At 36.3% G+C, this 25,749-nt stretch overlaps 1 protein-coding gene and 1 long non-coding RNA gene across 2 annotated transcripts; one reads left to right on the top strand and one right to left on the bottom strand.

Annotated features, from left to right (window-relative positions):
• Window positions 1-1,244: 1,244 nt before the first annotated feature.
• On the bottom strand, window positions 1,245-22,490 carry Minpp1 (multiple inositol-polyphosphate phosphatase 1). The gene is made up of 5 exons (XM_070021125.1): window positions 21,857-22,490; window positions 18,621-18,818; window positions 15,737-15,834; window positions 13,723-13,856; window positions 1,245-2,468 (listed from the first exon to the last, which is right to left on the bottom strand). The coding sequence occupies exons 1-5, from the start codon at window positions 22,482-22,484 to the stop codon at window positions 2,072-2,074; spliced, it is 1,455 nt and encodes a 484-aa protein (XP_069877226.1). The 5' UTR covers window positions 22,485-22,490; the 3' UTR covers window positions 1,245-2,071.
• A 121-nt stretch (window positions 22,491-22,611) lies between these two features.
• On the top strand, window positions 22,612-25,397 carry LOC138825778 (uncharacterized). Its single transcript, XR_011371515.1, has 3 exons — window positions 22,612-22,683; window positions 24,742-24,869; window positions 25,241-25,397. It is a non-coding gene; the product is annotated as an uncharacterized lncRNA (long non-coding RNA).
• Window positions 25,398-25,749: the final 352 nt, after the last annotated feature.

The raw sequence follows: 25,749 nt of genomic DNA, 5'->3' as shown, positions 1-25,749 counted from the left end.
ATTATATTTTTTCAGTTTCCATTAGCAATAAGGTTGTCAAATTCAAAGTATCACTAATGAGACACATGGAATAACACCGTAAAGAAATGTCTAAGTTTATATCTTATATTCTGGCTCAGTTGTACCAGACTTGTGTTCAAAATGTTTAAAAACACCTATCAGTTATGCATTAATGAAAGGAAGTCATTCAAATCATGAAAGTTCATTTTGCCTGGAAATTTTTTTAAGTACATTCACTTTTGCTGTCAGTGTTAGAATTAAGACCAGGATTATTAATAAAAATCAATTTCAAGCTGGACACTGGTGGCTCACACCTGGTGGCTCAGAATGCTGAGATTTGAGGATTACGCTTCAACGATAGCCCAGGCAGCAAAGTTCATGAGATTCTTATCTCCAATTAACCACCCCAAAATCCAGAAGTGGAGCTATGGTTCACATGGTAGAGAGCTAGCCTTGAGCAGGGACAGTACCAAGGCTCAGGGACAGTGCCAAGGCTCAGGGACAGTGCCCAGGTCCCAGAGTTCAAGTCCCAGGACTAGCAGAAAAGAAAAAAGAAAAAAAGTAGTTTCAAGTGAGTTCATGTTAGAGCATGTTAGAATGATGACATAACCAGAAAAGCCAAGGAGAATGCAATGCACATATTGATTTGGAGATTAAACAGAAAAAAAAAGTTGTTAACAGGTATAATGAATATACATTATACTAAAAAATGTTTTCACTTAGTACTAGAATATTCTAAGGTTTTGGAATCCTAAAATGGATTTTTCCAGTTGGTATAAAGTGTCTTACTCCAAGTCACACATTACAATTTGTAGAGTTTCATGCATGACCTTACTATGTGCTTATTTTCCTATGGTGTTTCCTCAAAAGTAAACTATTAAAAATGAATGCAGTACATTCCAGTAAACAAACTTCACTATTGTTTAATAACATTATTAATTTTAAAAATCCCAAATCTCACTTTGAAAGAAACAAGCTTTCAAGTAAATACAAGTTACAATAAAATGCATTAAGAAAATCTATTTGAAGCAATTTCTATTAGAGGAAAATTGCCTTATGTTGCCTGAGTCAAAGCTGCTTAAAATTCTAACCATGTACCATCAATTACTGACTGAATTTGAACAGGATAGCAGAAATGATCTGAAGTAAAAAACACAGGAATTTTATTGTTGCAAATAATTTCATAGCATTTGACCAAACTCAGAACTAGTTATTTCAAAAAGGCTGAAAGCTATACAACAAAGCCAACCAGAATAAAGTCTTTATTTAAAAGGAAAAAAAAAAAAGAAATCAAAGAAAAGATGGAATTCATTAACAAAATATAAAAATGGAAGCTAAATAACAGCATAAAAATACAGCTAAGAAATTTAAGAAACTTTGATTCTGTTCTTCTAACTTGCTGCTACTGGTTCTCTTTGTCCTATTATTATATATGCAAAATTGCTCTGATGATAATTTAAGATGGCCTTGCAAGACTTACCAGAAGGTAAAAGGAATTACCAAAAAAGATACCCAAATATTTTATAAATAGTATTAACAAAAACATTACTTTTTATACTTTTGTCTTTCTTTAGCAAAAATGTCTTCAAATCACCTACTTTGTTAACACTGGTTTATTCTCTCACTTAGAGAGATGTAGACTTTCTTTCAAAGTGATACTCCTACAATACTTCACAGTATTGCTGATTAGGCAATAATGGTACTGTCCCACCTAAGCAAAAAAAAAAAAAAAACAACCTGTAGTACAACTCAAGTACTGATCCCTCAAATGACATTATATTTTGGTAACCCAGCACTTTTCAAGTGTCGCTTTCAAATCATTCTACTCCAGTGTGAGGTCTCCTATAAGTTGGAGCATAGTTCACTGCTGTAAACAAGTTCAGTGCCAGTTGTCTGACTTCATTATTTTTTACCTTAAGAGAGCTGCTCCAGTGAAGAATCATTTATCTACTATGTCCAGACCCAAAAAGAAACAAAATTTCTCTATGAAAAGTCAAGGGACTACCTACCTATTTCAAGCATGTAATCACACCCAGGAAAACACTGCTAACTAATAAAGGTCTGCTGTCACTCATAGCTCATCAAAAGTGCTGTTCATCTTTGGTAATGCACATTCTTCACTGGTTTGACAACTCTGCAGAATGTCCTTGTAGTGGTTCTTTAGATCCTCATACAAAGAGACAGTCTCCTGTGAGTGAGCCAAGGGTAACACCTTTTCATTCAACAACATCTGTACTTGGAACTCTTCTTTAGGAGTCTTAGCATCCTCACAATGGTAAAGCACAAATATTAGATTGGAGGCATAAGGTACAATGTGGCCACTTCGAAACTTCCGCTGGACTTGTTCCTCATAATTATAAGCTGTTAGGGGTTCCTTGTCTTTGAAGTAGCCCATGAGAGAAAGCAGTGGTAGTAGGGTCTCTGCATGGCCAAACTGGAGGATGACTGGAGAAGAAACTGGCTGAGACCTTAAAAGAAAAATTGAGGGGAAATATATATATATTCATACAAGACACTATACTTGGTAGTACCCAACTCCCCACAAAGACACATTAAGTAATTCCATCTTTAAAATCTTTATATTACATAATTCAAGTATGATGGCGAAGACTCTGCATTGTTGAGGATTGCTGTTCCAAGACAGTTTGAGAAAAAAGTTCACAAGATTTCATCTCTTCTCGGGGTGGGAAGGTGGCTCGGTGGTAGAGCGCTTGCCTTGCATGCATGAGGCCCTGGGTTCGATTGCTCAGCACCACATAAGCAAGAAGAAAAATTCCGGAAGTGGTGCTGTGGCTCAAGTGGTAGAGTGCTAGCCTTGAGCTGAAGAGCTGAGGGACAGAGCCCAGGCCCAGAGTTCAGGCCACACGACCAGACCCCCCCAAAAAAATTTTTTTTCATCTCATCATTTTAATAAGCAAGCCAAGCAATAGTCATCATGCCTGTAATCCTAGCTAGGCAAAAGGCTTATGTAGGAGGAATACAGTCTGAGGCTGTTCTAGGAGGAAAACACAAAACTCTATTTGAAAAATAAATGGAGTAAGAAAGGGCTGGAGGAATGGCTCAAGTGACAGAGAGCTTGCATAGCAAATGCAAGGCCCTGAGTTCAAACTCCAGTACTGCCCCACCTAAAAGAAAAGTTCAGTAAATCCTTCAATCATTTCCTCATTTTGAAACCACAGTAGTCACAAAAGGATAATGGCATGATCTATGGTGCCTGAGATTGGGAGTAAGTGTTTATACAGTACTAGAAATACTAACCACACTCAACATCATGATCTAAGTTATTGTTTTGTTTTGGCCACTTTTTCCAAGTTTTTTTTCAAGTTTTTTCCTAGTAAAAGCTTTATGAAGAACAGTGAATCACTTCCTGGCCTTTCCCAGCTTTTACAGAAAGAGCATGATTTATATCCCTTTTTTGACAGACTGTCAGTATGTAACCTAGCTAGCCCCAGACTTGAACCTGCATGTGCTCTGCCAGGAGATATATATATATATATAAATTTCAGACAACTTTCAAAGGGAAGAAAAACTGACAACTGCTTATAAATGCTATGAACATAATCTTCATATTCAGAACTATGTTTACCATACAAGTTATGCCAAAATAAAGAAAATATTTTAAAGGTCTGAATAAATGTGCCAATAAAATAATACAAGGAAAACTAAGATTGCAGGGTCAAAACTAAACTAGCCATTTCTAATGTTGTACTGCCCTCACCTCATATATAGGAAAATACTTGGGTTTCCACAACAGAATAAATACTTTAGGAATTTAAACACTTTAAATGCACTTTTAACCCAAATCAAATTAGTTTTTATTTGAGGGCAGAAAAACATGTCATCCTACTAGTTCAGGAGGACTGCAGTCGGTGCTTGGTAACTAGTACAGGAATATGAACTGGACAACTTAAAATACACTGTTTTTAACAGCATATAGTTTGGTAAAAAAAAAAAAAAAGTTTGGTGTTGAGTCTTCTCCAAGTATGTACAATAGGCAACAACCAAATTTCTCATGTTTTTAATCTGAAATAATATGCGATCACAATTCCAAAGAGTAGCGTCAAACAAGAAAATAGCTATCCAAAGTCTTTCTTCATGAATGTTATCATTAAATCCTCGCTAAAATAAGACCAGCATACCTCTATGATCTAGACCAGATTCTCTCTTTAGCTACTCCAAGTACTCCTTCTAAAGTATATTCTCCAGTGTGTGATAGACATCTGTTTTTATTCTAGCTGGGAAGAACTGTTTTCTTATCAGAACCCAGTGTTGTGGATTCTGAGATGGCTACTTCTTATTTCCTCTGTATATATGAACTTCCTCTCCTTGCCACAAGCTCTCCATCTTTATTCCTCCTTCCCCAAGTATAACTACAATCACTTTGGCCATTTCTATTTCAGGGGATTATAGAATAACATAATGGAAAATCTATCAAGTTCACATGATTTAGCATGATCTTTTGCTGTGATAGTGCATCACTATAGGTCAAGCATATTTTAAGATAATACAAGCATGAATGTATAATATATAACACATATTTTATATAATCACCTAAATGATTAAGGAATATGTGCAAATCACTCTGAAATATATGTGCACCAATCTTTATTAGACATAGTATAAAATAATTAATTGGCTGCTATCTTTCTTTTTTAAAAAAGTCAAAAAAGTTACCTATGACAAATTACTGGCTTAATAGAATTGTAAGTATCTGGACTAAAGAAAAAACAAAACAAAAAAAATGGGATTTAAGGATGTAGCTTAGTAATAGAATTGTACTTAGCATCCTCAAAGCCCTGGCTCTAATCCCCAGCATGGAAAGGAGGTAGGAAATGTATTAGAAATGTAATTATTTTAAATACTAATTGTTTTAAGTATTTAAATGTTTTATACAATCTTTTAAATGGCTTTTGTCATTGCAAACAAAACAAGAACAATTCAATAAATATGAAAAGGCTTTAAGGGTAAGAAGTGGAATTTAACACTCTCTTAAAATATGTTATAACTAAAATTCATGATCCTGCTGAATGCTGGGATTACAGATTCTGTGCCACCATGTCAGTCTATGTTAATTTTTTTTTGCTTTATATAAAAAGTATTTGTATATAATACCTCAGAATATAAACTTCTCAAGACATAAATGTTTTTCTTCACTATTTTGTTTTTCCTAGCTGAATTCAACTTAGTTATCATTGGGTAGGGGTAGGGTGAGTTCACATTAAAATTTTAAAAATAATATAAACTTCTTCTTCAAGACTCCAAAAAATAAAATACTATCTAAATAATGGTTTGGGAATGTAAAAATCCAATGAACTTAGCTATCTTTAAATCATATACTCCAAATCCGGAGTCACTTACAACTGAGAATGTCAAAATTTTTTCATAACATAAACAAGAATGAGAGGGAAATATACAAACTCATTGTTTGGAACCCAACTGTCAAAATATCAAACTGAGTATATCAATACGTAACTATATAAATAAAATACAAATATATAAAAATGTGTGGAAAGACTATTGTCCTTCCACAGGATGGATAATCTTTTAAACAGCTGTTCATATTTATACCCGTTTTTCCCTTCTTTAAGACTTACTCAAATTTCTTGGGTTTTGACAGATTAAAGTAGGATTAAGTATCAAATGGAAAAACATATCAAGTGTTATTATGTTTGTATTCTCAGTCACAACTGAACAGCAAAAATGGGGAGTCGAATATCTTCAAGTAAAGCAGGCTAGGAGAGCTGTGGAATCTATGTGTTCACGTATACAAAAGGATTTTTTTGAGTGTTTTGTATGATTCTAAATACCCTGATGAAAATATACAGAAATACTTATTATCTAATTTTCAGAGAAGCCATTAAAAGGTGTGTGCAAGTTTTTATAAAGTAAATCAGTAACTTTTATGAAGAGGATGTGGTTCCATTCTAGGCCATGCTGCCCTTTGCTCTAAGTATTACAACTTAAAAGTCTTAGAAAACTTTTAAGCCATCTCCAGGAACTGGTTTACTCTAGTCAGTCTAGGCCCAATCACTATGTAAAGAACAAAATCCCCAATTTCTCCTTGAAAACAGCCCAAGGCTGGCCTGACAATTTTTCTGTGTTTCTTTCCCAACCTTCTCCAAATTACAGCCAGTCTATAATTAAGCTCAACATACTGGCAATAGCAAATGGCAATAAATATATCTAAGTCTGAATGAGAAATTAAGAATATGTCTCACAAGCACACACACATGTACATACAGATAACATATAACATGAGTAAAGGAGAGAACAAAAAGGGAAGGAGTATGAATTGATTCTCAGTTTACACAACTCTTCATATACACACAAACATATATGGGCTCTGCATATAACTGCAATAATTTTGCTGAGCATGTAAAGATTGCCACATTCCACTTTCTCTGTGATCTCATGCCACTATCATTCAACAGACACAGTGTGAAGACTTTAGTCTTTTGGCAGGAAAATAAGCAAGTTTTTTAAAAGATAAGGCTAAATAATTTAAGAATCTTACTAAAGGAATGGGACTTCAGATAAACGCACAAATGTATATACACAGTCTCTCAGGAATTCAGACGCGATAGCTCAATAATGTCCATGTGCTATAGTACAATATGAAATTCTGAGAATTAATGTGGGTAAAATTCTGTCCAATATTGGCTTTTATCTTTAGAATTACATGCCTTCTAGAAATCAAATAATTTTATCCTAATAAATTCTATATTTAAAATGTCTATACAGATTTAAATTTACAAACTTTTATTTTTTGTTTTGTGAGAGCTTTAAACAAACTTTTAATTAACTATAATCCATCCACAAACAGATTGTCAACTAGTGAAATGTCTTCATAACAGGAAATGTCTACATAACAGAAAATTTTCTCAAAACAGGGAATACAAAGGTATAGAATGGCATAATTTAATTCTGCCCTTTCCTCTAAGATAACTACATTAACTGGTGCTGTTATGTTTTCTAAGTTATAAAACCAAAAAGAAGTACATTTTAACTTAAAAAAAAAACTTGGGAAACATCAACTGTTAATACAAATATAAGAAACCAAATGTATATTTGTGTATTAATTTCTTTACAGAAACACACAGAAAGAATCATGTTTTAGGGTTGTGAACTGGTAAATCTAGTTCTTATTTTAAAGAAGTTCAATGTGGTCAAGTGAATTACCTAATGTTATCAAAGAAGAATGCAGTTACCTAAATATATACCCTCGTTTACTTGTTTAAATTAATAAGGAGATTTTATTAAAGCTTCAGCCAAATTAAGATTTAGTTAAAATCTAAAATTATATCATTGAGGATTGACTCTGTATGTGTACAATGTATAAAATACCAAAGCAAAGAAAGTCATTTAAAAAGCTCAACCAGAAAACAATTAGGTAATTGCATGTTTTTCTCCAAATGTACTTAGACTAAAATTTTTTAAGCTCCTCATTCACGTTTCACACACAACTGATGTTACACAAATTATACTTAAAAAAAAAAAAAACCAGAATCGAATCCAGGAATATCAAATAGAGCTTTAGGTAATTCATGTAATTTCCATACTTACGTAAGTGCACAAATAAGCAACAGCAACTCCCAGTGATATAAGCTGCTTTGGGAAGAAAATTTAAAAAAAACAAAACAAAACACATTTTTTTAAGTTTTATATGGTTGATTGAAACATCAGTTCCGGTTACTATTTGGAAAAGCCTGGATTTGACAACTAAAATGATACAAGTATTCTTCCTCAAGCAAAAATACATAAACAGCTTACTTATATTTTCAGCTAAAATGGAGTGATAGGGACCAGAGTTACCATACTATCCTGCCTACTTCAACTAGAAATATGAAATAGCAGGTCTCAGATAATAATAATCAAAGTAAGGGAGAAGGCAGGCAAATGAGGTAAACCCATCAACTGCCCCAGCTTACTGCCTAGAGTTTGCAATGTGGGGAATATAAGCACAAACAAAAAGGCAATCATGAGATTGGAAAGGGTCTTTAGGGAAGCCACACTGATAAAATTCCTAGGTCAGAATAACAGAGAATGAGTATTATTATGAAAAGAGAACTCAGTAAGGTCCTCTCGAAATGTCAGCTGCTACTGACAAGCATGTGGGAAAACTATCCAAATGGATGTGGGGAAAGCCACACTGCAAAGGAACAGCAGGTGAAATTTTCCAAAGCTATTACAAGGCAATGAATGGTTTGTGTTCACATAGCCAAACTGGAAAAACCCTGAAATACATAGGGTAACATGAGAAATCCATCAATGGTAAGATAAAATTAGCCCATCAGAAGGCAGTTTCCAAAATGAAAAAAAAATCTAGACTAGGAAAGTATTTTTTAAAGCCTAAATCTGACTAAGGATATATCCAGAATGAAAGCATATCTCCATATCTGTTTTATTTGTAACAGCCCCAATCTGGAGATAATCTATAAACACCCATCAAAAGATGAAAGGATAACCCATATAATGGAATTGCAGAGCTGGGTGTCCTGGCTCATGTCTATAATCCTAGCTACTAAAGAGGCTGAGATCTAAGGATCATTGTTTAAAGCCAGCCCAGGCAGACAAACTCAAAAGACTCTCATCTTCAATTAACTACCAAAAAGCCAAAAGCAGAGGTATGGGTCAAGTGGCAGAGCACCACCGTTGAGTGAAAAAAAAAACAAGTGAGAGCATGAGGCCCTAAATTCAAGGCCCAGTACCAGCACCTCCAAAAACACAAATTTTGCCAGACTAAAGATAGCATACTCTTGCATTATGCGTACTCTATGCATTATACAAATGCAAACACACACACACACACACACACACACACACACACACACACACACACACACACACACACACACACACACACACACACACACACACACACACACACACACACACACACACACACACACACACACACACGTGTTCAGGACAGCTCTGGCAAAAAGCAAGAGCTCATCTCAAATATAACCAGAGCAAGAAGGTAAGGGGCTAGATGTGTTGCTCAATTGGCAGGATGCCTAGCAAGGAAGTATGAATCCCTCAGTTCAAACCTCAATACTTTCTCCACCAAAAGATTCACTATCACCAACACTATCTTCAGGAAAGAAAACAAAAGGGTATGATAAACCTTTCAGTGTACTTTGTCCAGTCAAGCAATGGGAGTTACTGAATGATTAACACAAAAGTAAGATATGATCAGGAAGAGGATTGTACTTAGGTAAAATCGAAGTCTAAACTCAAGAAGTCTTTAATTGTAGTTGCTACAATGTAGGGGAAAGGGAATAGAAGATACAAACCTGAAATGAGGCTGATGGCAATGAGGATGGAAAGAAGAGGAAAGAATTGAGATAAGCTGCAATATTTCAAAAACTGAGCAAATGTAGAAGGCAAGGGCAATGTGGCACTGAGTAAAACAGGTAATGCAGGGAAAAAAAAGGACTCTGGATATTTTACCACTAAACACTGGGAACACTAACTGGATCAGAGTACTATTTTGGATACTAAAGAAAAGGTAGGGTATGTGTAATATTGTGTATGTATGTATGTGTGTGTGGGGGGGGGTAACACATGTACACACATGCACAAGTCCTGGGGCTTGAACTCAGAACCTAGGCTACTGCTGTCTCTGAGGATTTTTGTTCAAGGTTAGCATTCTGCCACTTGAGCCACAACTCTACTTCCAGCTTTTTGGTGATTAGTTGAATATTAGAGTCTCTTTCAGGGCTGGCTTCCAACTGCAATTCTCTGATTTCAGCTATTAGACTGACAGGTATGAGCCACTAGTGCCCAGCAACAGCTACACTTTCATGTCCATTCAAGCTGGTGCCACTACATGATGATTTCAATGCTGCCATCTTATGGCAAAATACGGCATTATACAACCTAAAAAGTCTTATTCAACAATAAAACCTGAAAATACCAAAGACTGAGAGCACATTAAAATGTAGGAAAAAAATAGTTATTTAATGACAGTAAGTCATTTATTATTTGTAACAAATAATTTTGCTGTCTGGGAATAATCTTGACAAAACAGAAGATCTCAGGAGGTAAATAATTAATAGTTCACAAGAAATAATTTTTGAGAAAACAAAAAGTGATTTGATGATTTTTCCCTATCTAAAAAGACACGTGAACAGAGACAATAGGGGAAAGGAAAGTTGAAAAAACTCTGTTATTTCACTTCTTCTATAAATTCAATTTGTTTTTCTAGTCATAACTGCTAAGGAAACAACAGCTGCTTAAATTTGCTCCAATAGTGTATTCACTGGTTTTAACTCTAATCTCATCACCACAGGCAGTTTAAGGAGGAAAAATAAATGTCAAGATTCTAATAACTTAGGGACTCAGAATTCAGACAGCTAGTTATATTTTACTGAAATACTGACAAGTGACATTATCAGTCTTCAATTTCTTCCACTAAGTAAAATCACGTTGAAAAAAACATTCAATGGCATTGAAAACTGAGTTAATTTCAATATAAAAAAATAACCTGTACACATATTGTAATCTTAAAGGAAGGAAACAAGAGTATCTAAGAAAGTAAAAAGTCTGATAACTCTAAAATTAAGGTAAAATAACTTGTTTGTCCAACATGGCAAGTTATTACACTTACACACACACACACACACACACACACATACACACATACACACACACACAAATACATACTCTCATACACTCATTCATTCACATAGTGTCATAAAGTTTAAATCCAAAAACAAGGATTTTAAGTCATTAAAAGAGATTAATGTTCGATAAATCAGAAAAATACAAAGACAAATACTCAATTAGAACTTTATTATTCAACTGGGCCCAGTGGTTCACTCCTATGATGACAGCTACTCAAGAAGGGAGACAAGGTGGGCAGTTTGAAGTTTACTGTGCTCTCAAGAGGAAGCCACTAGAATGGGTTCAAGTACAGGAGTGATATATTCTTATTTCTGTTTTAGTAAGTACATTTGCACAATTTCTGCACCTCTGGCAACTAGTATTCATAAGGACGTCTGTAGAGGATGCCCAGGCAGGCCTCTTCAAGGAGTCTGTTATAAGGGTGTATAATGCTGTCAACAGTGAGGCTGGCTGGAAAGAAGTGCCTGGAGTACATTACAGAGTAAAATTTACAGGACTTGAGGATACAATCAATGAGACTGAAAACTGTTAGTGAGTGAATGGCAAAAGTGATTCACTTTAGTTGGGTAGAAGGTATTATTGGAGGTATGGATCAGGATAATCATCCTTGGTTCTTTGGGAGCTTGAATGAATAAGTGAGTGTTTATGATTGATGTGGAGGCCACATTTCAATCCATATTTTAGACAGATAATATACAGGTATATTTTATTCCTTTTATTAGCTGTATCAGTCTCTTTAAAATTTTAATCAATATTTTAACATAAATAGTGTTTGTAATACAAAATTTTTTATAATCTAATACAGACATCAATGATCTATTTTTGTCTCTTAAGATCTGCCTTTTTCAGAAATTTTAAAAATAAACAGAATCATTCAACACATAGTCTTACATATCTGACTTACTTAGCATAATGTTCTGAAGGCATCCATTTGATTTAATCTATTAGCCGTGCATTCTGTTGCTGAGTTGTGTTGTATTATATGGACGTATCATATTGTGTTGGTCAATTTATCACTTGATGGGCATTTGAATTATTTAATTTTTAGCTATCAGAACTAATACCACTATATATTCTATGTAGACAATGCTGACTTACTTATCACTAATTAACAGATAGGACTGGAGTTGCTAAATCTTATATAAACCTGTTTAAGAAACTTCTCAAAGAGACTATATGAGTTTACATTAATATCAGCAGTAAACAGTGTAGATGTTTGCAGTGTCTTTGTACTTGGGACAATCCTTTTCTATCTCCTATTTTAGGAGATATATTAGTGACATTTCACTGTGGCTTTAATATCTATTGATGATAAGCATCTTTTCATGTGCTCATTTGTGATCCATATGTCTATATATCTTTTCCAATGAAGTCCATTCAAATCTTTTTTCTGAAGATTAAAAGGTGTTTTGTGACTTTAGCTAATATAACTATGCCACAGTATTGTGAAATTTATGTAGTCACATAATCTCAATAAAAAAAATTTGAAAAAAAATCTTTCTTCTTTTTTATGTGTGACTTGTTCATGTTCAGTGCACTCTGCCACTAATGTACACTCCTAGCCCTTTTGTGCTTTTAAAAAAAACTGGGTTATTTGTGAGCTTATTAGTGAGCTTTAATTCTGCACATTCTAGATTCAAATCCTTATTTATATGTATATATGATTTACAAATATATCCTATAAGTCTATGCTAATGAATTATGCTTTTGGCATTATATCTAAGAAATCCTTAACTTACCAAAATCATGAATATTTACCCTTAGGTCGCTATACATACATTTTTCCAAAAGTTTTATGGTTTTACATTTTACATTTAAATCTGACTCTTCTTATGAAGTTAGGTATCTTTTTTTAATTAGCATGGATATCCATGTTTCAAAACTATCTGTTGAACAGACAGCATTGTCTTGGCATCTTTTATTGAAAATCAATTTACATATATAATGATCCTTCAGTATTTGTGGGTAATTGGTTCCAAGATCTCCATTAGTAACATAATCTACAGATGTTAACTTAGTCATCAGAGGTGTTTAATATAAAATAGTATAATATTTACATGTCATCTACCTGTACCCTCCCATACTTGTAATTCCTAATGTAAATACTATGTAGTCCTGATACTATACTAGTAAGGAAAATTAATAACAAGAAAAATATTCTGAGCATGTTCAGAACAGATACACTTTTTTCAAAATTTTTAGATCCATAGTTAGTTGGATCTACAGATCCCTATCTGTTAACTCTTACCTCATATAAGGTATTATATTCCTAAAATCCCCAGAAAATGAAAATAAATGGTTGGTAATGTCTTCTCCCATCAAATCCAAGAAAATTCTGCTGTCATGCCAACAAATAATATATATTGGTAAAAATAAAACTTACTACTGGAAATAAAGGACAACATGTCACCTCCAGTCTTTTACTGTCTTATTTTTTATAGCATGATTCTTTTTTATAGCATGAGTCTTACCACCAATGGAAAATTGCTAACCTTCATGTAAACATATCTATCAAATAACACAGGGTTGGGTTCTACCAAAATGTTTGTACATAGCATGAAAAATAATGGGGGGGAGGGAGAAGAGTGCTTGGAATTGAACACAGGATTCCATGCATGCTAAACATGTACATCACACTTCTAGCCCCAAAAAATGATTTTTTTGAAGAAAATTTGAAAAGTATGAATGTTAGTTAGCAAAGGTTTAAATGAGAACTCTTCTTTATAATAAACTAGGAGCCATATGCAAGGGTTAATGAATAATTATAGTATTTATAATAACAATACATACAAGCTACCTAAATACCTGTTGACAAGAGCAAATTATAGTATATTCACACTTTTGAATACTGAATCATAGTAAAAATGTACTACAGCTATATCCAGTAACATAATGGATATTATGAATGTAATTTGAGAGGGGGAAAACTCTCAAAGGCAGTAAGTGGTACCAACACCTACAAGCAAAACTAAAATATAGTTTGGACAACATCCATCACCATAATCTGCAAAGGTTTTTAAATCATCCATTACAAAATATTTTCCAGAATCTGAATAACAAACTCAGAATATACTTCAAATTTTAAAGTTTTACCTTTGCTTCTGTTCAACGGCTTTGTCCAAGTGCTGAAAGATATCCTGAAATAGGGTGCAGCTGGATCGACTATTAATGGTATATCCATAACCTCTTTTCCAGTATTGCTTCAGATCATTTAAATATTCTAATACCTACAAATAAAAAATTCAAAAATCATTTCTAATATATTCCCATAAATGTAACAGATTGCCTGATTTAATAATTCTCTCTGAAAAGGTTACATTGTTTAACTATTATTCTAAAAAATAGAATCATAGCATTCTGAGTTTATATTTGCCATTCACATGTTTAGGAATTGGCCCTGTGGTCCGCGATATACAGTACTCTGTTATAACTTTGAATCAGAAAAATGAAAAGTCTTGCATGCAGTCAAGTCTATTTAGGGAGAAAAAAGGAAGTGAGAATTTTGTGTGAATGGTGATCCTAAGTATTCATTTATAAATAGTGTTCTTATCAATTTTAAAACTGTCCCAAATTTAGGTAAGGCATGATGACTCATAATATAATATTAGCAAGGTAGAGATCAGGACCACAGTTTAAGGCCAGTCTAGGCAAAAAGTCAGTGAGAACCCCATCTCACAAAAGAAGCTTAAGCTACGTGAAAGGTATAAGTAGGAGTATCACCATCCAAAGCCAGGCCCCATGCAAAAACATGAGATGCTATTTTAAAAAATTGCTAAAGCAATAAAGGTTTCTGGAGGCATAGCCCAGGTGATACAGTTCCTGTCTAAAAAGCTCAAGGCCCTGTGTTTAAGCCTCAGTATTAATCCCTCCCCCCAAAAATAACTGTTGATCCTACCTACTGAAGGAAGTTTCTGAAGTGATAGTTATACACAGTTACAAATGATGAACAGAGTAGTGGAGAAAGAGGAAAGTGGGTCATCAGGAAGTGATGTAGGGACATGGAATTTCATAGAATATACTTAGTACTCAGCAGCCTTATGCAATTATCTACTGGGGGGGTCCTTTACACTCTTCTTCTACCTTAACCACTGAGTGTCATCTCTACTCTGACACAGTACTCACCATATCACTTAAGTCTCTAAGTAACAAAATGAAGCACTTATTTATACAAGTACATTAGCTTTCAGCTTAAAATTGTTCTATTTGCCAAACATAAACTTCTTTTTAGAATTTAAATTCTGAAGTTGACTGTTTATTTCTCTATTAAAAAAAACTGAAGGTTTATATATATGCAAGAGATAACAAGGGTATCAGAAGTCTATAATTCCTGGAAAAATGTACTAACAATGTTTGAGAAAATAACAATCCCATACTCAGAATTTACCTCCTTTAAAGCCACTATACACCTGTCTAAGAGTCCAAAAGTCACAGTTCTAAGAATGAAAAGAAAAAGGAGGAATGAAATATGCAGATAGAAAATACAATGAAAGGCTGGGAAGGTGGTCAGTGGTAGAGTGCTTTCCTCGCATGCATGAGGCCTGGGTTCGATTCCTCAACACCACATTAACAGAAAAAAAAAAAAAAAAAAAAGCCAGAAGGGGCACTGTGGCTCTAGTGGTAGAGGGACTGAAGAGCTGAGGGGCAACAGCCAGGCCCAGAGTTCAAGCCCCACGATCAACCAAAAAAAAAAAGATGAATTACTGCCACCACTAGGTGAAACACAGAGCTCCATTTCTCATGAAAACTGCTAGAAAAGAATCAGATGTTTGGAAAACCACTTAGTCTCCCAGAGCTTTGACTTCCTATAAAAACAGCAACTTGTTCTATACTGACTCTACAACTCTTCCTAGTGGTAAAATCTGATGGTAGGTAAAATAGGTTTTTAAGTTGGAGCAGGTGAGTGAGTATATAGAAATCAAATCACCATAGAAAATTTCTTCCAGTGATTTATGAACCCAAAGTATTTACAAGTATGTGGAATCTATCTGAACATTAACCTCTACTTAAGGAAAATGAGTTTAAATTCCTTAACTCTGCCTATTTCAGAAGTGATTTACATAACAGCAACACCAAAGAAATCATGTGACTAAAACTGCAGAACACTTACCTTTGCATCATCTACATCAAAAACATCACACCAAGGAGATTTAATGCCTTTAATTGCCAGGTCAAATGAACAGGTGAAAAAAGCCACCTGAATTAAATCTAGGGGGAAAAAATAGGTAAAATTTTGTGGGTTATTAGTTTCTATAATTTTTACAAAACTAAATATCTGTAGAAAACTATTTGTAGGGAAGCTGCAGAAACTGGATGTTTGGTTTAGAGAAGAGACTCAGTTTTTTTCCTATCGAAGTATTGCTTTGTACAATGTAAATTGGTAGAACCACAACTATTAGGAAATCATGAGGCGGTAGAGGTGCTTGTCCAAGGAAACTAAAAACTTTCTGGAAATGAGTGCTTTTTAGCTATTAAAGCTAGTTGTTTGAACTGGGCACGGTGGCATATGCCTGTATTCCTAGCACTCAGAAGGAAGTGGCAGGAGACTCTCTAGTTTGAGGCCAGCCTGTGCTACAGTGAAACCCTGTCCTAAAATTTGTTATCTACTAGAAGCATGTCTGCCTGGAAAACCCAGTAAAAAGATTACCAAGAGCATATGGTTAAACGCAACTTGATATTGCTGATTTTTAGAGGGAAGGAAAAAGGAAACCAAATTTATGTCTTAGTCGCAAATTAGTAACGAAGTACATTTATTAATTCATTTTAAAACTATGCAACAGTTATTGTATAGCTATTGGGAAAATCACATGAGAGAAGGGCTTAAGAGAAAGGGGAACCTGTAGAAAAGTATGTAGAAGATGATAAAGAGGAAAGAAAGCAGAGTGGCTAAAGGGGCCGGAGAAGTGAAACACTATCAGTTTTTCAAACTTAGCTGCCCAAGCAATTTCAGAACTGAATTAAAAAACAAGTTATTTGAGATTTTCACAATGCTAATTTGTGACTATGTTACTTTTAAATACATATTGGTACTGAAGAAAGGGCTTTGGAAATGAGTGCTCAGATTCCTAAGGGTAGTCCTTGTCAGTATCAATAAAACACTGCTGCTCTCGGATCAAGAAGTAGATGACAAAAAAAAAGGAGGAAGAAGGAAGAAGAAGGAGGAGGAAGGAAGGAAGGAAGGAAGGAGAAAGGAGGAAGGAGAAGAGGAGGAGGACATCTAATGCCAGAGGAGAAAAAAGTAATCTGCAGGTTTTATTTCTACTAATTTCATTTTTCTTGAAATTTTACATCCTTTCTTCTGTCCTAAGGTAAAATGGGGTCCCAAATTAATTGTTGCTATACTTTCCACACTAGTTCAGTCTAAAGAATCCTGATGATGCAGTATACAGTTCACACACACACACACACACACCTTAATTGTTGCTATACTTTCCACACTAGTTCAGTCTAAAGAATCCTGATGATGCAGTATACAGTTCACACACACACACACACACACACACACACACACACACACACAAAATCCTTAGCACTGGCAATATACATAACCTTTACTTACATAAAGGGCCATGAAATGTAATTTAAAGAAACTCAAATTATGAACAAATTTTATGATGAACAAATTTAAAAAACCACATTATACGAGTGCTGGTGGCTCATACCTGTAATCCTAGCTACTCAGGAGGCTTGAGATTTGAGGATAGCAGTTCAAAGCCAGCCCAGACAGGAAAGTCTATGAGACTTTTATCTCCAATTAACCACTAAAAAAAAGAAGTGGTGATGTGGTTCAAAGTGACAGAGGAAAAAGAGCTCAGGAACAGTGCCTAGGCCCAAAGTTCAAGCCTCACAACCGACAAAAAAAAAAAAAAAATTGAGAAATAATATGCCTTTCAAAAAATTATGATATGGGTAATAATAAATGGACATATAATTGTTAGAGATCTTATAATCCCATTATATAACAAAGTATAAAATAGCTTACAAATACTTATGTTTGATTAAAGGACCTAGCTTACTTAGATTAGTTTTAGTATGAAACTCAGTGTTATATTTCATAAACAGAAAGAATATAACTAAATATAAATTCAGCAAAATAGTCTTTGAGGTTTAAGAAGAAAAACTACAAAATAAAACAAAGACTTGGGAATATAAAAATCTACCTCTGCCACTAATTTCTGGGCAAGTCACTCTAAGCTCTTTACATTTCAAATTGTCTGCCTATAAAATAAAGAAGCTAGACAAATGATCTTGATGAGTTGTGCTGATTCATCTGTTATGACCCTTCTGACTTCTTGTTAAATTTTTGGAACACAAAAAAGATTTTATATGGAACAGGAATTTAAATATTAAAAAAGAAGACAATATGATAATAAAATAGTCTTGTAAGAGAGGATTGCTAGGGAAAATACAATACTCAGGCAAGACACCAGTGGCTCCTGTCTCTAATCCTAGCTACTCAGGAGGCTGAGATCTGAGGCTCAAGATTCAAAGCCCACGCAGGAAAGTCTATGAGACTCATATCCAATTAATCATCAAAAGGCTAGCAGTAGAGCTGTGGCTCAAGTGGTAGAGTGCCAGTCTTAAGTGAAAAAGCTGACGGACAGCACCAGGCCTTGAGTTCAACCCCCAGTATCAACACAAGAAAACTAAAACAAAAACCCTCAATACTCAAAAGTAGTAATAAAAACATAGTAGTAATAAAAAAATACAAAAAAAACTCTATACAAAGCAACCTAAAAGGAATAAAGAGGTAAATCAGAAAAGATAATTTTTGTTTTGTAAGTAATACTTAGAAATGAAGCTTTATATATTCCTCTGACCTCAAAAAAATCCAGATCATTCCAATAAAACATATATTAATTTATATAATACTCAAAGAACACTATGAATCTAAAAATAAGGCTTTCAATTTCTTGATTCTGGACATACTGTTTCTTAACATAAATTCAACTGTGAATTCTTAAAATTCAAATGGAAGATAATAGATATATTACCTGCATTTAAATCATTTACTGGTACTTGTAAAGTATCTGAAACTTTTTTTAAAATAGTCTGCATTTCTGGTCCAGTCTTGAAGGCTTCTACATGATAAAGAGCTGTCTCATTCCTTTCCACTTCAGTTAAAAACTTCTCACAATGATCAAAGAACCTCATTAGTTTGTCATTGATTCTTGGAGGTCCACACTCCATATCTAAAAGACAAAATTATACATATATAAGTAATTTAACTTCAAATTCTTGAAAACTTTATTTGAAATGTGAAAAAGGAACACTAGCAACCTATAACTTTGAATGTCAAAAATAAGCACATAATAATCAAGAAAAGCCAGTGGTAGGGGCTAGGAAAGTGGCTCAGTGGTAGAGTGCTTGCCTTGCAAACATGAGGCCCTGGGTTCAATTCCTCAGCACCACATAAGCAGAAAAAGCTGGAAGTGGCGCTGTGGCCCAAAGTAGTAGAGTACTAGCCTTGAACTGAAGAGCTGATGGACAGTGTCCAGGCCCAGAGTTCAGGCCCCATGACCAGCAAAAAAAGAAACAGACAAACAAGAAAAGCCAGTGGTAAAACTATTCCCTATTTATAATGATTGTAATACATAAGAAGATATGCTAGAAAAAACTAAAAAGTAGATTTTTGAAAGTAAAATGTGTTAATACAATACAATGTAAAAGTAAATGAATTTACTGTTTTCTTGTAGAAAACAAAATAGTTACACAGGTAGGTCATAAAAAGTACAAAGTTTTAGGGGGCCTTTTGGCCAGGTCCAGAGTATTTTAAAAAGTAAATGAAAGGGCTGGGAAGGTGGCTCAGTGGTAGAGCGCTTGCCTTGCATGCCTGAGGCCCTGGGTTCGATTTCTCAGCACCACATAAGCAAAAAGAAAAAAGCCGGAAGTGGCACTGTGGCTCAAGTGGTAGAATGCTAGCCTTGAGCTGAAGAGCTGAGGGACAGCGCTCATGCCCAGAGTTCAGGCCCCACGACCGGACCCAAAAAAGAAAAAAAAAAAAAAAAAAAAGTAAATGAAAATTTGAACTTTCTAGGTATACTAAATGAGATAAAATTCAAGACTTGATCTGTTTCTCTACTAAACTCAAAGTAGGAACATTTTGTTTTTTTACTTTCCCAACCCTATGATTTTACAGAAGATTCTGTGTTAGAAAAAAAGACTGACAACACAAAATATACAAGATATCAAAATACACAAAATATCCAGCTGATATGCTTCACTGTGGTGGATGCTTTTTATCTTATACTGAAGCTCCCAGGTAACCTTTCCATTTAAAATTCAATTAGGTTACATTATTTCTCCAACTTGGCAACACATATGTACCAAAAACACATTTACAATCATCCTGAAATTGGGGGGCCTTTTAAAAGTCAAATTCAAAACAAATCTCAATCATTCGAATAATTCATCACAAAAATAAATCGCTTCTGAGTACAAAATATGAAATTAAAATGTCTCATATTGATGCTCAGTGAAATGGGTAATTCTGACTACTTTGCCAATTGAGTTATATGTTTTACTTAAAAATCTCAAATAGCTAGAGACTGAAATTTCTGTGGCCTTAAATTTGTTACTATCCAATTCTTGCAGCGCTTTAAACAAAGACATTGAAAATATTAACTCTAATTCATTGGTTTTCTCAAACAAAACATATACACCACAGGCCAAACAACTGTCTGTAAATGATAATGAAGTGGCTGGGCAAAAGATTTAATCTCTGAAACAAAAAATGATGAAGCGTGGGTTTATCCTGAACCATTCTGATCATTAATAGCACTCTGAGGCTAATAGCAATTTCTACAATGCAATCTGAAGACATCATTCATTCATTCCAGGAGTTCCAGTATAAAATACACAGTATATATGGTGCTACATTTAAATGTTCTGCTTCTGATATTCAGTTAATTTAAAGGATTTGGGGGAAAGTTTCACTCATGCTACTAGAAAAGGATTGCTATAATTAAAGCACACAATTAAACAACTGCATGTAGTCAGTCAATTCAGTTATCTATAAGCATAACACACGGTCAGTGGAGTAATTTCTTAAAGATGGCTTAATTGCTACAGAAGTACTTCTTTTTATGTAAACTTCACAGCTAAATGATACTCATTTCAATTCTGACCTTTAAAACTGATAAGCAACTATTAACACTTACTTATCTCCTGACACAAAGATGTTACACGTTATTGTTCTCAGTAGGAATGTTACAGGACAAATGGAAGACATATTACTATAATAATTTAAAAACTCTGAATCAGCTTTCCTGGTTCCACAGCTAGCCAGGTGAAAATGAGAAAATTATCTGATTTTTTTTTTAATCTTATGACCTGTCAGATGAAGGGAACTACCACCAATTTCAGAAAGCAGTTGTTAGGATTTAGTAAAACAAATGTAAGGGATGTCTAGCATGTGCTAGGCATTAAGTTTTGTTTTCATTATTTGTGCCCATTAAACAATTTCAAAGGGCAAAGGCACCGATCTGGAAACTCTCTCTCTCTCTCTCTCTCTCTCTCTAAAAAACAGAAACCCCGATTCTGAGTCTTAGTCCTTCCTTAAACTAGCTAAAGAGGCAGTCTTGGGTTCAGCTTCTGCACTTGTTAGAAGTGTAACTAAACTTCTGGAATTTTTAAGTTATCGCATGTGTCCATGTCTCACAGCTACAACAAGAGACCTCTATAATACACATGGTAACAAAACAGAAGGAAGAAGCAGGGCATAAAGGTTTGGGAGCAGTTTCTTTGCACAAGGTCTAAATCTGGAATCCACATCTGAAAAAGAGATCAATTTAAAAAAAATTTTAAAGCTATTACCAGAACCAATGACTGCGAAAGTTGGGTGTAGATTTTACTTTACAAATGTTCCCAACTAACTGCCTGAGTGGGAAGTTGGGCTGGGCTGGAGATCCCGGGGCAATTCCATTTGGGAACGGGAAATACAGAATTTCTAGAGAGATCTCTACGTCTAGCTCTCCCCTTGCTGGATCCGCAGGCGTCCAGCACGTAGAAGGTGCTAAATTCATCCCGGAGGGATGAATAAACAAACATATTTACAAAGACAGCGGATGGACGGTCCGGCCCACACATTCGGTCCTCAGAGAGGGCAACCCGAAGAATGGAAGACGGCGGAGAGAGCGGGAGAGGCTGGGTCTGGGGTCGCCCACGGTTTGGGAATGGAAGCGTTGAGGACGGCGCGCCGGGGCCGGGCCCGCCCCCCCCCGCGGCTCACCTGCGACGTCGGGGGGCGGCAAGCCCGGGTGGTAGTGCTGCCACAGCCCCTGCAGGAAGGCGGCGCCGCTGTCCACGCAGCGGTGCTTGGAGCTGGTGACCAGCCGCAGGCGGCCGTAGTTCTCCCGGCTGAAGAGGGCCGGGAAGAGCGCGGCCAGGCGGAGCGCCAGGCGCCGCATGTCCAGCCGTCCCTTCTCCACCAGCTGCCCGTCCATCCAGTCCGCGTACCCCAGCGGCCAGGCGGCCAGGGCGGCGCCCAGGCCGCCGGCCTCCCCCTCCCCACCGCCGGCCCTGCGGGCCTGCAGCAGCCCGTGCAGCTGCCTCAGCTTGCGGATCTGTTTGGCCGTGGGGTAGCGGGTGCCGTGGCGGATGAGGGCGACCAGCTGCACCGGGGTGCAGGAACCTTCCAGCAACCTCGGGTCCCGCCGCGGCGCCTCGGGGTCCGACCGCAGCGCCGGGTTGACATCTTCGTAGCGGGTCTTAGTGCCGAAGTAGGGACTGAGCGCCGACACCACCGCGTCGCCCGGCTCCAGGAGAGAGCAGCGCGCGAGCGAGGAGAGCAGCGCCGCAGCCAGGGCCGCGGCGGGCGCTGCGGAGGTCCTGAGGACGCCGGGACAGCCGCAGAGCATGGTGGTGCCGGGCCGGCCCGCCGGGGGCGACGCGCCTGCTGCTGGCGGGCAACTTCCGGTTCCGGTAGGCAGGGGGCGACCTCGGAGCGCGGCTTCCGGTCCCGGGCCTCCCGCGTCTCTCGAGCGTCTTCGGGTGACTGGCGGAGGATGGCTGCTGTCGGAGAGGAGCCCTGCGGAGCCCGGGGCACCTGTGACACAGGTAGAGCCGGCCTCCGGCCCCAGCGTAGGCGAAGTTCCTTCTCAGCTGGCGCCTGCGACTGGCTTCAAAGCCTCCCCGCGCGTCTGGCGTTGTAGGGTGTTGGGTGAAGCCCAGACCAAGCCTCTTAGCCTCCCGGGCCTGGGACAGCTTTTCATAGATGACTCCGGGTCACCACCCTGCTTGGTTTGGTTTTCAAACTACCATCTCTGAGCCCTCTGCGTCTGATTCACTTGGAAATGCGGATTGCTGGACTCTTGTTGCAGGATACCGGCTGAAGCTCAATTCTTTGTTTTCTTTTCCATTCTGGTTTTGAACATTGGGAAACTCAGGAAAGGGTTTATTTACCCAGAAATGTCTATCCTGATCTTTTTGTTTTATTCAAAACCTGAACGAGCAGAACACCCCCAAATGAGCATGTTTGTTTATTTCGAAGGCTTCCGAGAATAGGGACCACAATCCTTATAATTGGCCTGCATTGAGTCATAGGCCTGACCGATTTACTGTTATTAAGTATGAAGTCATTACCTGTATGAAGCAAACATGCTCTTTACCACCACTCCATATCCAAACTCTTGCTGTGTGGAAATGTACTCACATCCTTCGATCTGACCATTTACCTTGGTTTCTCCTGAACCCTCATATATATATGCCAGTTAGGGTGGAAAAAATATTTGAAGTCATATAATGATCAGTGTTTTTGTGAATGAATCTTTCATTTCAAAGACACTACCTCTTTCTACTTGGAAAGCTAATCACCACCTTTACATTTAACTTTTTGGTTAAGTTCCTCTCTGTTTCAAGAAGCTTTACTTCTATTAACTAAGAAGAAAATGGTATGAAATCAAGAATAGATTCCAACTTGAGCACTAAAATTTAAAGCTATTCTGTGCAGTAAGTGTGCTTTCTGTGCTATTTTGTTTAATGTCAGTGCCAGGATTTTCATCATTAACATTTTCATAAAGCAGCGCTCAAATTAATACTGAGCAAATGTCTACCTTCTTTTTAATAGACTTCCTAACCCTTAGACTATAGGCTGAGCTGCTTAAATTCATTCAGAAAGTATTTTGCCAAGTGAATCACACTATATTTTATTTAAGATATACTTTTCAGTAATGATTACCTTGCATGCTCAATCTCTTTAGGCCTCAAGATCTTCTCAAAGGCAGCATTCTCTTCTTCCTAAGTTTTCCTTCATTCTATAAAGCAATGTTTTGAGACCCCTGCTCTAAACCACGTATTATGTAGTTAAGTTATACTTAAGAGTATAGCATTCTTATACACTTAGTTCATTCCCAGCTTGATATTTACCCCAGTAACTCATCTGTTAGTTACATATATTTATATAAGCCAACTCCAATATTATTTATGTCATGTTAAGATGACAACAAAAGTAAGCTGTCTCTGACTGTTGGGGTTTTCTGTTGTTTTGATTCTGGCCTTTTGAATCAGGGTCTTACCATGTAGTCCAGACTGGCCTTAAACATACTGTCCTTCCACCTAAGTCTCCTGAGTGCTAGGATTATTGGTATGTACCACCATGCCTGGTTATACTTTGGTTTTGACTAGGAAAAAGCCAGATGAACAAAGAGTCTATAAGCTTTGAATGCAGACTCCAAACTCTACCACTGTATATGATCTTGATAAAGTGACATAAACTTTCTGAGCCCCAATTTTCTTATCTGAAAATATGGAGTATTAAAACCTATAAAAAATAAAAATAATAAAACTTACATAGGCTGTGGGAGTGGCTCAAGAGGCCCTCAAGATCCAAACACAATATAATAAAAAATGTAAATGCTAATACTAATAATGATTATATAACTTACATTGTAAGTTAGAATAAGAAATTGTGTATTTAATAAAGTTGTATTTTTTATCATTAATAATGTTTGATGTCATTATTCCTGCACTAAAATACTTAATTCTCAAATACTTACCAGCAGTTATGTTGTATGCATTTATTTCCACTGCACAGGAAAGTAAGTGACTTCCACAAGCATGATATGCCACAGAGATATTTCTTTTTTTCTTTCACCAATGCAACCATGTTTATTGCAGCCACTATTTACCACAGCCAAGACATGAAATAAACCCAGATGCCCCTCAATGGATGAATGAAGAAAATCTGCTATAGACATACAATGGAATTCTACTTATCCATCAGAAAGAATTATATATTACCATTGGTAAGGAAATGGAAAGATTTGGAAAAACTTACTCAAAGGTAATATGTGAGGATTCTAATAGTTTGCATCCTCACTGATTGTTGTGATCTGACTCTTGGAGTATAAATGTCCTAATGGGTATTAACTGCTATCCACTTATGATTTTGATTTTTATTTCTTGCCACACAGATATTTCATATATCTCATACTAAGTAAAAAAAAATCTATTCATACTGAAAGTTTTAATATGAGAAACTTTTTTTTATCTTTTCATATCAGGCAATGTCCCTATTTTCTGATCTGTGTGTAAATTGGTTCCCCTTGGACAGACATGTCCATCTGGTGCAATCAAGTGGAGCTCACATTATACAAAACATGGCTGCCTTTTGCAGAGTAATGTGTGAATTACTGAGGACAACACAGCAAGCTAACAAAAGAGACAGAATGATAAAGCTTCAAGTTCTTTGAATAGGTGGGAGAGGACAGATGAAACCTAACACAAAATTTTATTTGGGCCAGAAGAGAATTCATCTTGTGAGTAAGATGGGAAGGATGGGTGAATGTATATAAATCTAAAGGTATGGTTGGAAGAAGTTTATGAAATCGAAGACTAATTGCCACAGTTTTCTCCATCATGTTGAAAGCAGTATTGTCTGAAGAGATAGGGAACTGGGAGTTAAATCTTAGAATATGAGCATGGCCTGCATTTGCAACTGACAGAATTGAGAAAACAGTGAACAAGGATTTGGAATAAAGGTATTGGTAAAAATAAGGAAAAAGTTAAATGGTCAGCATAAAGGATCCACCTAAAAATGCATGTAAAGGTGAACATTGGCTGTTGTGTTTCAGAGTGGAAAGAAAAATATTTATACTAAACAACAGGCTATGTTGGGGTTTTTTT

This window comes from Dipodomys merriami, unplaced genomic scaffold (assembly GCF_024711535.1).
Source record: "Dipodomys merriami isolate MVZ:Mamm:240054 unplaced genomic scaffold, mDipMer1.0.p SCAF_14, whole genome shotgun sequence".
Taxonomy (NCBI): domain Eukaryota; kingdom Metazoa; phylum Chordata; class Mammalia; order Rodentia; family Heteromyidae; genus Dipodomys; species Dipodomys merriami.
Note: the sequence above shows the minus strand (reverse complement) of the source record. Positions and strands in the feature narration are given on the sequence as shown.